The 12,324-nt window shown below is 38.9% G+C and overlaps 1 protein-coding gene across 2 annotated transcripts in view; it reads right to left on the bottom strand.

Moving 5' to 3' along the window:
• Nucleotides 1-11,789, bottom strand: part of LOC120464453 (glutamine-rich protein 2) — a 40,891-nt gene extending 29,102 nt beyond the window's left edge. For both annotated transcript variants that reach the window (XM_089128853.1, XM_039653959.2), the window contains exons 1-3: nucleotides 11,106-11,789; nucleotides 869-973; nucleotides 709-789 (exon numbers count right to left, since the gene is read on the bottom strand). In XM_089128853.1, coding sequence (XP_088984979.1) covers nucleotides 709-789; nucleotides 869-973; nucleotides 11,106-11,489 — 570 coding nt within the window. In that variant the 5' untranslated portion in view covers nucleotides 11,490-11,789. The remainder of the gene's footprint in view (nucleotides 1-708; nucleotides 790-868; nucleotides 974-11,105) is intronic.
• Between the last annotated feature and the right edge of the window lie 535 nt (nucleotides 11,790-12,324).

Raw genomic sequence — 12,324 nt, 5'->3', positions numbered from 1 at the left:
CGAAGGTTCGATGAACGTCTATATCAGACGTGCAGAACACGTCACAAAAAGACGTCATAAAAACTTTCATTCTGGCCCCTCAGTGGACGTCTTTTCAACGTCAGACTTTTGTGACAAAGACTTTTAAAAGACGTCTTTTGGACGTAATTTTGCTTAGTGGGATGATGTTCGTTATTGCGGTGCATTGTGGGATTAAATGAGTGCACTCGATGGTTTTGGACAACATTACAAATGGCTGTTTCCTCAAATAGTCCCTTATTTAAGGATATAGGGGGCGATTTCGGACATAGCCTAGGTCAGGGAACACATAACAGAAAGAACAAAACATAATCCCGCACTATTATAATGCAATATTATGAATTCTTCATGCTTTAGTTATTCATTACCTGTGTTTTAGTGAGTTGGAAAAGGTATATTCACAACGTGACTACCACAATCTGACTAGCACGTACACTACTGTTCAGAAGTTTAGGGTCAGTAACATTTTTTAATGAAATTAATACTTTTATTTCAATGGGAATTTAAACAGGGATCTGGAGATCTTGTGAGGGTGTGCAGATTTCGCTTGAATTTGCAGATTTCGCTTAAACTTCTGTTTACAAGGGGCTTCATACATTGGGGCACTTTTGACAGTGGACTTTCTTTGTTTGTGCAATTTCCTGAGGGTGAATGGAAGAGTTATTTTTGGTTGACCCATTCCTTACTCACTGTGGTGTTGTCCAGATCTTGCACTCGGTTGCAATACTGCTCCATAGCCACAAAACGATCATCCAACTCATTCATGTTCAGCTGAAGTGACGAAAACATGTTATCAAGCAGAATTTATGAGTGATACTGGTGGTGAGTGTATGTGTGTGTGTGCGTTCACCTGGCTGAGCTGACCATTCAGAGCTTGAACTTCCTGTCTCAGATCATCTCTGGACTCTTTGAGCGCCTGGACTTCCTTCAGAAGGTCTTGGATTAAGTCCATACACTGAGGAGGAAACAGTCTTTGAAGATTTACTTGGTTTTTTTATTACAAACCTCCCCTACTGGTCAACAGTAACTGGGAAATCAACACGCTCTTCAGAGAAAAAGCCCATAATCCCTTTTGCCTGAACTTTGAAGAGGGATAAACTCAGTAAGAGCACCACTGAATCAGTTAAGCACATCCTCCGTGTCTCTTTCTTTGAAAAGGCAAGTAATATACTTTCTGAACTTTTGACCTTTAACCCCAACAGAGGTTGCCATGACGGCGCACAGCCCTGGGAATCACCCTTGAATCAAACAGGATGTGGCATCGCTGTCCGCCCTCTTTCTGATGTGTTTGCGTAACCCCTGATGTCCAACCTGTGTTACTCTTAGTGCTGTTTGCTTCCCTGTGAGGCTCTGTTGGATGGACAAATTTATCTTGGATGTAACTTTATTAAACTGAAGGGATGACTAGCGTATAGAGTATGGAAACTTGTTTGCGCCACAGAATAAGAAATAAAAGAGGTTTTGTGATTTTTCATCTCACAATTCTGACTTTTGTCACAATTGTGAGCTTACATTTGCGTGATACAAACTTGCAATTGCGAGTTATGAAGTCAGAATTAAGAGATATAAACTCACAACTCAAAGAAAGAAATTCTCTGTTTTTCCCACAGAATTTCACTTTATAAATGTATTTATAAAGACTTTATAAATCGCAATTGCAAGTTTATTTCTCGCAAGAAGTCAGTGTATTTCTTTTTTCCATCAGAATTGGACTTTATAACTCGCGATTGAGAGTTTATAAGTGGAAAAAAAGTCTGAAATTGCGGGATAAAAAGTCAAAATTGCGATATAAACTTGCAATTGCGAGTTAAAAGTCAGAATTAAAAGATAAACTCGCAACTCAAAGAAAGAAATTCTCTTTTTTCCCTCAGAATTTGACTTTATAAATCGCAATTGCAAGTTTATATCTCGCAAGAAGTCAGAATTGCGAGTATATTTCTTTTTTCCATCAGAATTGGACTTTATAACTCGCGATTGAGAGTTTATAAGCAAAAAAAGTCTTAAATTGCGAGATAAAACGTCAAAATTGCGATATAAACTCGCAATTGCGAGAATAATGACTTTATATCTTGCAATTCTGACTTTATAACTTGCAATTGCAAGTTTATATCTCGCAAGACGTCAGAATTGCGAGTATATTTATTTTTTCCATCAGAAATGGAATATATAACTCACAATTGAGTTTATATGCAAGAAAAATAAAGTCTGAAATTGTGAGATAAAAAGTCAAAATTGCGATATAAACTTGCAATTGCGAGTTAAAAGTCAGAATTAAGAGATAATTTTTGCAACTCAAAGAAAGAAATTCTCCTTTTTCCCTCAGAATTTGACTTTATAAATCGCAATTGCAAGTTTATATCTCGCAACAAGTCAGAATTGCGAGTATATTTCTTTATAACTCGCGATTGAGAGTTTATAACCAAAAAAAGTCTGAAATTGCAAGATAAAAAGTCAAAATTGCGAGAATAATGACTTTATATCTCGCAATTCTGACTTTATAATTTGCAATTTAGAGTTTATTTCTCACAATTGTGAGATAAAAAGTCACAATCATCTTTTGAATTGTTTTATTACGGGGAGGAAGAGTAGATGTGTAGATGACAAACATGAATTAGATTATTATACTGACTATCGAGACAAACTGACTCTTCAATCCTTCCTTGTCAATGAAAATACAACACTAGCAAAAACAACAAGCTATTAACATGTTTTTGGGCGAAGTACAAGAGTTAAACAGTGTTTGTGAACACATAGCATGAAAATATGATTTTGCTTTTAGATGTGCCGCCATGGTAATATATATATATATATATTTTTTTTCGTTATATGGCAAAAGTTTTTAAGGTATTATTATGGCAATACCATTTTTATTTATTCATTTATCTATTTTGGTGTGGAAATACTATGGTTCTGGACCTTTTTGGGGAAAATCTGGTAATACCCTGTTTTTATATATAATACTATAAAAATACTATATCAGTTCAGTGCCTTGTAAACACTATGGTATATGAATATAGTAATTAGTCAGTTCCATGTCCATATTATGAGATGGTACACCAAACAGTACACCTACAAAACAGTATTAAAACCTGCCATGGAAATATTATAGCTTTTGGGAGTACCATGTAAAATACTATTTATAATTCTATTACTACGATATAAAGTCATGTGAAAAAAAAAAAAGAAAAAAAAACCCCTAACGAATCCTATGGTTTTATGTATCAGGGCATAATAATAAATCATCTGGACCTTGGCAGGTCTTACAATTAGGTAAATACAACCTCACATGAATAACAACACATGACACATTACACCATGTCATTATTTATTTAACAAAAACCAGGTCAAAATGGAAAAGCCATGTGTGAAGCTAAGTACAGCCTTACTGTTCCCAGTTCGAATCAATCAGTCTCTGCTAATCAAATGTCTATAATGTCTTTATGGTTATAACAACCATCTGAAGTCCATTACAGTGAGGAAGATTATTCACAAGAAAACATGCAAGACAGTTGCTAATCTTCCCAGGAGTGGACGTCCCAGCAGAGCTTCATCTCAGACTCTACAGGCCCTCGGTTAACATGTGAAATGTTCAAGTTCATTAAAGTGCAATTAGAAAAAGACGGGACAAGTTTGGCATGTTTGGGAGGGTTGCCAGGAGAAATAATCTTCTCTCTAACAAGAAGCACAGCTTCGACACAAGTCATTGAGTCGACCATGAACTCGACCATGTCAAATGTGAGCCTATCTGTCCGAAAGCGAAAGCTTAGCCGAAACCGGGTCGTGCGACAGGACAATGATCCCAGAACAGCAGCAGAAGGGCTGAAAAAGACCCGAATCAAAGTGTTGCAGTGACCCAGTCAAAGTCCAGACCTCAGAGGAGACCGTAAGAAAGCTGTGCCCATAAACCTCAACGAACCGAAGCAACGTTGTAAAGAAGAGCGGGATAATTCCTCATCACAAACGTGAGAGACTGATACTGACACAGAGAACGATTCCTGAATCTCATCGCTGATAAAGCCTCTACAAGCAGTTGAATCATCGGGTGTACTTAGTTTTTCACACATGGCTTAGATAGATAGATATTATTACCATTAGATAACAGATGTGCACAAGTCAGTACGATTTTTTTTTTAAAGAAAGTAATAATTTTATTCAGTAAGGATCCATTAAATGAATCCAAAGTGTCAGTAAAGACATTTAGAATCGTATCCACAAGTTTCCGAGGGGCGCTCCAGTAAAAAATAAAGTGGGTGAAACTTCCGGTGACGCGGCGGAAGTAGCATTCCAATGGTGTTTTGTGTGTTAGTTAGCGAAAAGGCTAGCTGTTTTTCGGAGAATTATTTCACTATTTAAAGACGCAAATCTTTAAGAGAGATGTCGTTACGGAGCTCAGGGACGACATGTGCTGTTCGCGGTTGTACGTATAGCCGGACTAAACTAATTCAGTGGCTTAAACGTGATTGTTTTGAACATAAGCTGAAAACGAAATCAGAGTGATCCTGCCAGAGCCCGTCTCTGATCCTGCCAACGACTGTAGTTTCCATCACCTCCCAAAAGACGACGAATCTTCCTGTGTACATTTGCTTAAATTCTTAATATTCTATAAACTCTATCAGCATGTGATTGGCTGTTCGCTATGATGTTACACCTAAACTCAGGATCAAAGCCTGTGTTGACAGAATACCAAATGTGCCAGTTAATGTATTCAAGCAGCACATTCATTTATAATTTTGAATAAACTCCAAACCACAATAACTAAGTGTGTATTTTTTATTTGAATTGTTTGTCAGCTCGCACAACTGTCTGTCACCATGCCTTGATGAGTATTGATTATTAATAATGTTATTATAATACTCCCAATCAACTACTGCGGAGGGTAAAGGTACTGTTATTTCACCCTTTTGAATTTGGTTGAGGTTGTGTTCCCACATCGTTAGCTAGTTTGGATCGCTATAACTTGAATGACTGTCAACTGTTGAATGAACGAGTGTGAAGCATGTCAAGTCGCGCTTTGTTTACTTCCAACCGGAAGTCGCGCCCACTTTTGACGCAAGGCCTCATGGGGCGTAGGAAACTTGTGGACAAAAAGTGTCCATTTCGAAGAAATGCTGTTGTTTTTTTAAACAATTAATTAAAGAATCGTAGTAGCACGGTTTCCACAAAAAAATGTTACGTAATGTTTCTTAAGCATCAAATCGGCCTATTAGAATGATTTCGGAAGGATCTGGAGTGATCAGAAAGAATAAATTACATTTTAAAATATATTCAACCTCACAATATGAGAGATTTACTGTATTTTGGATGCAGAATTAGCATAAGAGCCTTTATTAAAACCCCAAACTTTCGAACAGCAGTGTATCAGAGAGCACATCAGGTACTATAATCCTGCCACGCTCCGTTTGGCAAGGGACAATTAGTCATTACGAACCTGACAGCTCATTTGTTTATGGTAATTAGGTATGATAAGGATTTAGTCCAGCTGTTCACGGCAAATATAAACGACACACACGAGCCGTTTAACAAGTCAGTCGTCGTTTGTTCTTTAACGACGCCATAGGGGAGTTCAAACTGTCACGGCTTATCACCTAGTCAGCATCGTCACTTTGTAACCATGACCCGGTATCAGGGCTCAGGGCTCCACTCCACACCCTGAATCAGTCAAAACAACACAAGTGAACATAACAGGGAACACCCTAACCTCATCAGACCTGAGAAAGAGCGTGTGATGAGCGGCCTGTTTATGCAACCACACAACCTCCCGGGAATCATTACCATCCAGACCCCCCTTGACGTTCCTCATTGAACGCATCACTCCAATGAGCCGTATGGGTCACATGTTTGACGCCAGCATTGCTGAGCGCGCACCGGTGCTTCTCATTCCTGTCCGGCCTCCCCGGATTCGGCCAGCGGGGGTCATCTGAGGGCACCGGCGGATAACCATGGGTGACTCCAAACATGTCCAAAGCAAACATTAATGATTAAGAAGACGAGCAGGACCTCCCCGTGCCTCTGCGGGAGCTTCATTATGAAGACGGGATCGCAGCTGAAGCCAGACTCGGCGTCATGTGAGACGTCTTCCACCTTATTACAGTTAGGATAGATGGGGAACTTGGTGTGAATCACTCACAACCAAACAAATGCTTGGACACACCTGACGATGTCACTGGGTAAAAATTATATATATTTAGGGCTGTTTTGTTGCCAGTCAACACCAGCGTTTAATCATTTTCATATTTTGTGGAATGAATATCCGTGTGAGCAAAGGAAAAGCCTTTCAGTTTTTATTGAATCGTTGCCGTGTAAACGTTCCCTTAATTTCAATGTTGTTCACCATGTTATCAGGCTGAACTGTGTTTGGACTAAAACACTCGTGAAGTGTGTCCGGGAAGTGTTGTTTGACGTCCATCACTGATATTTAAGTATCTCCGAAACAGGGGTTTGGGGAGTGTGACGGACATGTAGTTTGTGGAACTCGAGACACAGATGGTGTTATTTGAGAATGAGGCTCAGTGTCTGTGTCTCATTGTTCTGTGGTCTTTCATCAGTCGTCTCGAGCTGATGAAACATTCAGCCTCCCGCAGACCCCCAACAGAGGAGCGGCTCGCCGGCCCGCGCATCTACAACACAGCTCAAGTCACAATGCCGTTCACGTTCATAAACTCCAACTCCAAGGGGACTTTTGTTGCCTTTCAACAACAACAACAACAAACTTAATTTGGGAGTACTCTTCTATTTAATTAATAATCAATGGTGGACAAACTCTTCATTTCCCAGATTTCAGTATAATAAAATTAGCCTACACAATCAGTATTAAAATTTTAAGTTCAATTTTAATTTAATTTGTTCTATATTCAGTGAGAAAAGTGTAATTTGCATCTCAGGGAGCCAATATAGCATTCATGTTTTGTCAAAAAAAAAAAATTTTCAATTTAGTACCTTTTTCCATTCAAATTCCGAAATACCATCCTGTGGTTGTTAAAATTCACACTGGTGAAGCAAGAAAAACTTTCTGGAAGTAACATTTTTTCGTTTTCTCCATATGGAAATTGATTTTTAATGATAACTTGTAAACCTCTATGAGTTACAGACTCATTGCTTCTGTTAAAGCCGTCCATAATCAATAATCATGTTGAATAGAGGAATTTGCAGTGGGAAATTTCCACCAATCACAGAGTCGATTCAAGCCAAACATGCCACATTTTGCAATAAACTTAAAGTTTTTAATTAAATTATGTTGTTTGCAAAGCTTAATGGGATTTCCCGTACATAGTACATAGTCTTGGACTTTATTTTTGTCCAATTTTTAAATACTTTTTTTTTCTTCAAATCAAAGTTTGTAAAGTTATGACTAGGGTTGGGTATCGAGAATCGAGTATCGATTGGAACCGGGACTAACTTTTCGTTTTTCCCGGAATCGTTCAAAAGTTCAAATTTCAATTCCTAGTTTCGATATTCACAGTCCGCCGAGCTGAAGAAGAAACCACTCAACAACACCGACGAAGAAGCGTCTACCGGAAGTGTTGGTATAACCGTGCGAGTCGAACATGAGTAGCTTACATCAGCGGTCCAAAGTGTGGCTTCACTTTTCTAAAAATAACGAAATCTCGGCAAAATGCAAAATTTGTGACAAAAGGAAAATTTGCGACAGAAGGAGTATTTCCTTCAGAAAGGATTATTTCCTTCAGAAAGACCGTTGGTTAGCTAAACTTTTTTGACCCTGCCTCTTAAAAGAATCGGAATCGAGAATCGTTAGGAACCGGAATCGAAACAAGGAATCGGAATCGGAATCAGAATCGTTCAAATTCAAACGATACCCAACCCTAGTTATGACTCACCTAACTAGTTGGTTTGGTTCATGCCTTATAAAGCTTTAACAAAGACGTTTTTTTAAAATCTATGGGACAAATTAATGGAAAAAATACTTGTGGGAAGTGGGCGGGCACTATTAAATTGGTTTATAATGATGAATTAATTAAATTATTGTATTTACAATACTTATTAACTGTAACCAGCCCTGATTAATGAGTGTTTGGGTTTAAAAGAGAAAGAGTGTAAGGATGTGACCAATCAGTGACGAGAATGAGGAATATAATGATGATTAGATGTACATTTACAACCTTCTTACCATTATTGTGTTTTCGAGCGTCAAACAAATGAGGCATATTGATTATATAGTATGTAGCCTGTTTTCAAACATAATCACTGAATTATAACACTTTTTGAATATGAATATCAAATTTATGATCATCACGTATACACTCATAGTGATAATGGATCTTTACGGGAACCTATAGTTCCATAAAGAACTTTTAACATTCATGGGACCCTTCCATTCCACAAAAGGTTCTTCAGAGAACACGATGTTACCGTTTTCAAAAAATTCACGTTTTTGTAGTTTAAACGGAGACGACAGCGAGCGTTATTGTTTCCATTGTTGTTTAAATTAATAATTTAAAAAAATTCTGTTTTTAGTTGAGGGGCCGTTTACACAACACAAAACCTCTTAAATGTTTTGGCCGTTATTTTTTTAGGGGCCTGAAAAGCGCAAACTTTCGAAAACGAGTTTCAAAGTGCAAGTTTTTGAAAACGACACTGTTATCGTCTCCGTGTAAACTGTAAACACATGAATTTGTGAAAACAGTGAAGTCGTTTGTAGTATATGTATAATTTGTGAAAACGGTAAAGTCGTTTGTAGAAACACTCTATATGTTGTGTTTCTTTACAAAGTGACATCGCCACCTACTGGCCTGGCATGAATAATACAGCGATTTTACTCGTTTTCATGGATCTGTGTGAACAGGGATTGTTTTGATTGTCTGTACACAAAGGGGCTGTTTACACAACACCGTTTTCAACTAAAAATGTCAAACTTCTTATGCGTTTTGGCCATTCGTTTACACGACAACGCCGTTTTGGGGTCCTGAAAACACAAACTTTTTAAAACGGGTTTCAAAGTGCACATCTCCGTGTAAACAACAAAAACGCCATGCACATGCGTATTACGTGTTCAGTCTATAGTGTTTCATCGCCATCTAGTGGCCTGGCAGCAGAATAAAGCGTTTTTAGTCGTTTTCGCGGATCCGTGTGAATGGGAATCGTTGTCTTCTGTACGCGGAAAACTCAAAGGAAAAATGTTTTAAGCATATCGTTGTTGTGTAAAACGTATCCAGAAAGCAAAGGAAAAACCTTTCCGTTCTTAGCATCATTGTCGTGAAAACACACCCTAAGAAAATGATGTATTTTTTAAAGAGCTGTTCACTTAAATGTTCTTTGGGTAATCCCAAATTGTTATGGCATCAATGTCAAAACACCTTCATTTGCAAGAGTTTCTATGTACAAAAACATGTTTCCATTATAGATGCCCAATTGACCTTATGCACAGATGCACTACTTCCTAAACTTAAGCCAGCTCCTTGTTTCCTGTCTGTCATTATTGGCCAAATTGATTAATCCAGGTGTGCCTGACCTCAGTAGTCACGGCAACAATAATCAGACACACCTGAATTAATCAAGTTCGGGCAATAATGGCAGACAGGAAACAAGGAGCTGGCTTAAAGGGTTAGTTCACCCAAAAATGAAAATTCTGTCAGTATTTACTCACCCTCATGTTGTTCCAACCCCGTAAGACCTTCGTTCATCTTCGGAACACAAATTAAGATATTTAAGATATTAAGATCGCTCCTGCATACAGTCCATAGGCTTCTTGAGGGACTGGCTCTTGCTGTCCTCGAAAAGTCATTAAAGACATCGTTAAAATAGTCCAAGTGACTACAGGGGCTCAATCTTAAGTTTATCAAACGACGAGAACACTTTTGTGCGCAAAAAAACAACAAAAATAGCGACTTTATTTCAACTATTCGTTTATTTCTCCCTCTGCGTGAGTCAGGTTACTAGTTTAATAGCGTAAGCTTCTGTTATTGTACGTCACACGCATCACACACACATGACCAGCGTCGGCCAATAGTGAGCCTACGTTTGACGTAGCTCTACGCAATCACACTACGTTAACTGACTTACAGGCTCATGGAGAAGGAAGTGAATAGTTGAAATAAAGTCGTTATTTTTGTTGTTTTTTTGCGCACAAAAGTGTTCTCGTCATTTGATAAACTTAAGATTGAGCCCCTGTAGTCACTTGGACTATTTTAACGATGTCTTTAATGACTTTTCGGGGACAGCAAGAGCCAGTCCCTCAAGAAGCCTATGGACTGTATGCAGGAGCGATCTTAATATCTTAAATATCTTAAAGTCCCCGTGAAATCAAAATTGAACCTATTTACTTTGTTAGCGCATATTACTAGTCTTGTGGTGAACAATTAATCCGTGCAAGTGAATATATATTAAAAAAATGTTTTACCTTAGTAATTTTTAATCAAAATCTGAAAAGTTACTTCCGGTCTGGAACGGTTTCTTTTTCTGATGACGTAGGTTTCACAGCTTGGGTGGGGAAACGCTTAACCACTCCCCTCAAACCGTTAGTTTGCTATGAGCGAGAGATGGAGAGGAGGAGCGCTAGAGTAAAACCCTGCCCTCTGTTCAATATTCCGTTTCACTTGGAAATACGTCACAGCACTGGAGAAAAATCGTTTGCAACTTCCGGTTCACGGGGACTTTAATTTGTGTTCCGAAGATGAACGAAGGTCTTACGGGGTTGGCACAACATGAGGGTGAGTAAATACTGAAAGAATTTTCATTTTTGGGTGAACTAACCCTTTAAGTTCATGGATACCGGTAACACTTTTTTTTTTTTTTACATTTTTAGTGAGTGTCGTCGTGTCGCTTACGCGGCACGTTTTTGCTCACCCTCAAAAAGACACAATTTTATCATGCAATAAAAAAAAATATCTGTGTGTGGTATTTGTGCTAAAACTTTACATACACATTCTGGGGACATCAAAGACTTATTTTACACCTTATGAAAAGGAAATTGTACCATCCCTTTAACTTGTACCTATTGATTGTAAAGTGTTACCAGCAAGGTAAGATGGTAACTTAACTGTTCTGTGGTGGTATAAACCTAGTGTAGTGGTTCTTTGAAGCATGGTAACGTTACTTCTAGTCCACAGTAGTAGTTTCCTCCAGTCTCTTACCTTGGACACCCCGTCCTCGTTCCCCTGGGCCTTCCTGCGGAGCTGCATGAGGGTCCACATGTCGCCGAGCGCTGTGTCGGAGGAGCCCATGAGCTCGGAGGCGGTGGGAAGAGCCTCCAGTGCCCGCAGCTGCTCCTCCATCCCCCGCACCCTCTCCTCCATCGCCCGAAGCGGGCTCGACGGCTCCAGCAAGGAGGCTTTGCTCGGTGCTGGGCTGTCATGCTCGTTAACCGCCTCTTTCCACGCAGTTTTGACCCTCTCGATCTTCAGGTGTCCCAGGATGGCGTGTAGTAAAGTGTGCAGGGCGTTGAAATTGACAGCTCCGACATCAGGCGTCCCGATGGAGAGATCCAGCAGCTCGTGCAGGCTTATGTCAGTCGACATGGTCTAAACAAACACGATGCTGTCAAACCCGACAATCACAGATATGCTCGTTTGAACGACTTCTCTCTCTGAACAAGTACGCAAGACCCGATTTAGTCTGTTTTCGAACATAATCACTTGATTATATCGGTTTTAACTGTTTTCTCATGTTTGTGAGGAAGGAATGGTTATACTAAATCCGTTTCTTGTGGCGATTAAAATGCGTCGCGTCTTGTTCATCATTTAAGTCGCACGTTACCGGCTGCTTTGCTTTGGTCAAGTTTGCTCTCTGTTTACCCTCTCCCCGCCTTCCGAAGATGCAGATTGGTTTAAATGCTTCGCGTCAATCGTGCTCTCTATCCTCATTGGATGAAGTGTCTGTTTGTCAACAGAAATTACCCTAGTGTTGTGAGCGGCGGCGTCTTTGGGTGCTTAGCAACGGATTCAGTGGCAGCATCATAGTCAGTGCACGTGAGAGCGCAGAGCGATATACATGTAGTTTTACATGTTACATGATAATGTAATTATAAAATAGGCAAACTTAAAAAATAAGTTTTTATAGGCCTACTATAAAAAAAAAAATCACATTGGCCTTAACAAATAGCCGAGGTGTAACGCATTAAAGTTTTCTTGTTTATTTCTAAACCGGCGCGGTATTTTTTATTTTATTGAATGATTGATTCATTGGAGGAACTGTTGTAAATTTTAATGTTTCATTGTCCCAAAATAATACACAATTGTATAATGTCTAAGTCATTGTTCCTTTAAACATAAACAAATGTCAAAATCATCCTGACCTAAAGCCTACATACACACATATATTATGTATGTACGTGTGCATATATATATATATATA

The sequence above is a fragment of the Pimephales promelas genome, chromosome 3 (assembly GCF_988280905.1).
Source record: "Pimephales promelas chromosome 3, fPimPro1.hap1.1, whole genome shotgun sequence".
Taxonomy (NCBI): domain Eukaryota; kingdom Metazoa; phylum Chordata; class Actinopteri; order Cypriniformes; family Leuciscidae; genus Pimephales; species Pimephales promelas.
This window is presented reverse-complemented; position numbering and strand designations above follow the sequence as displayed.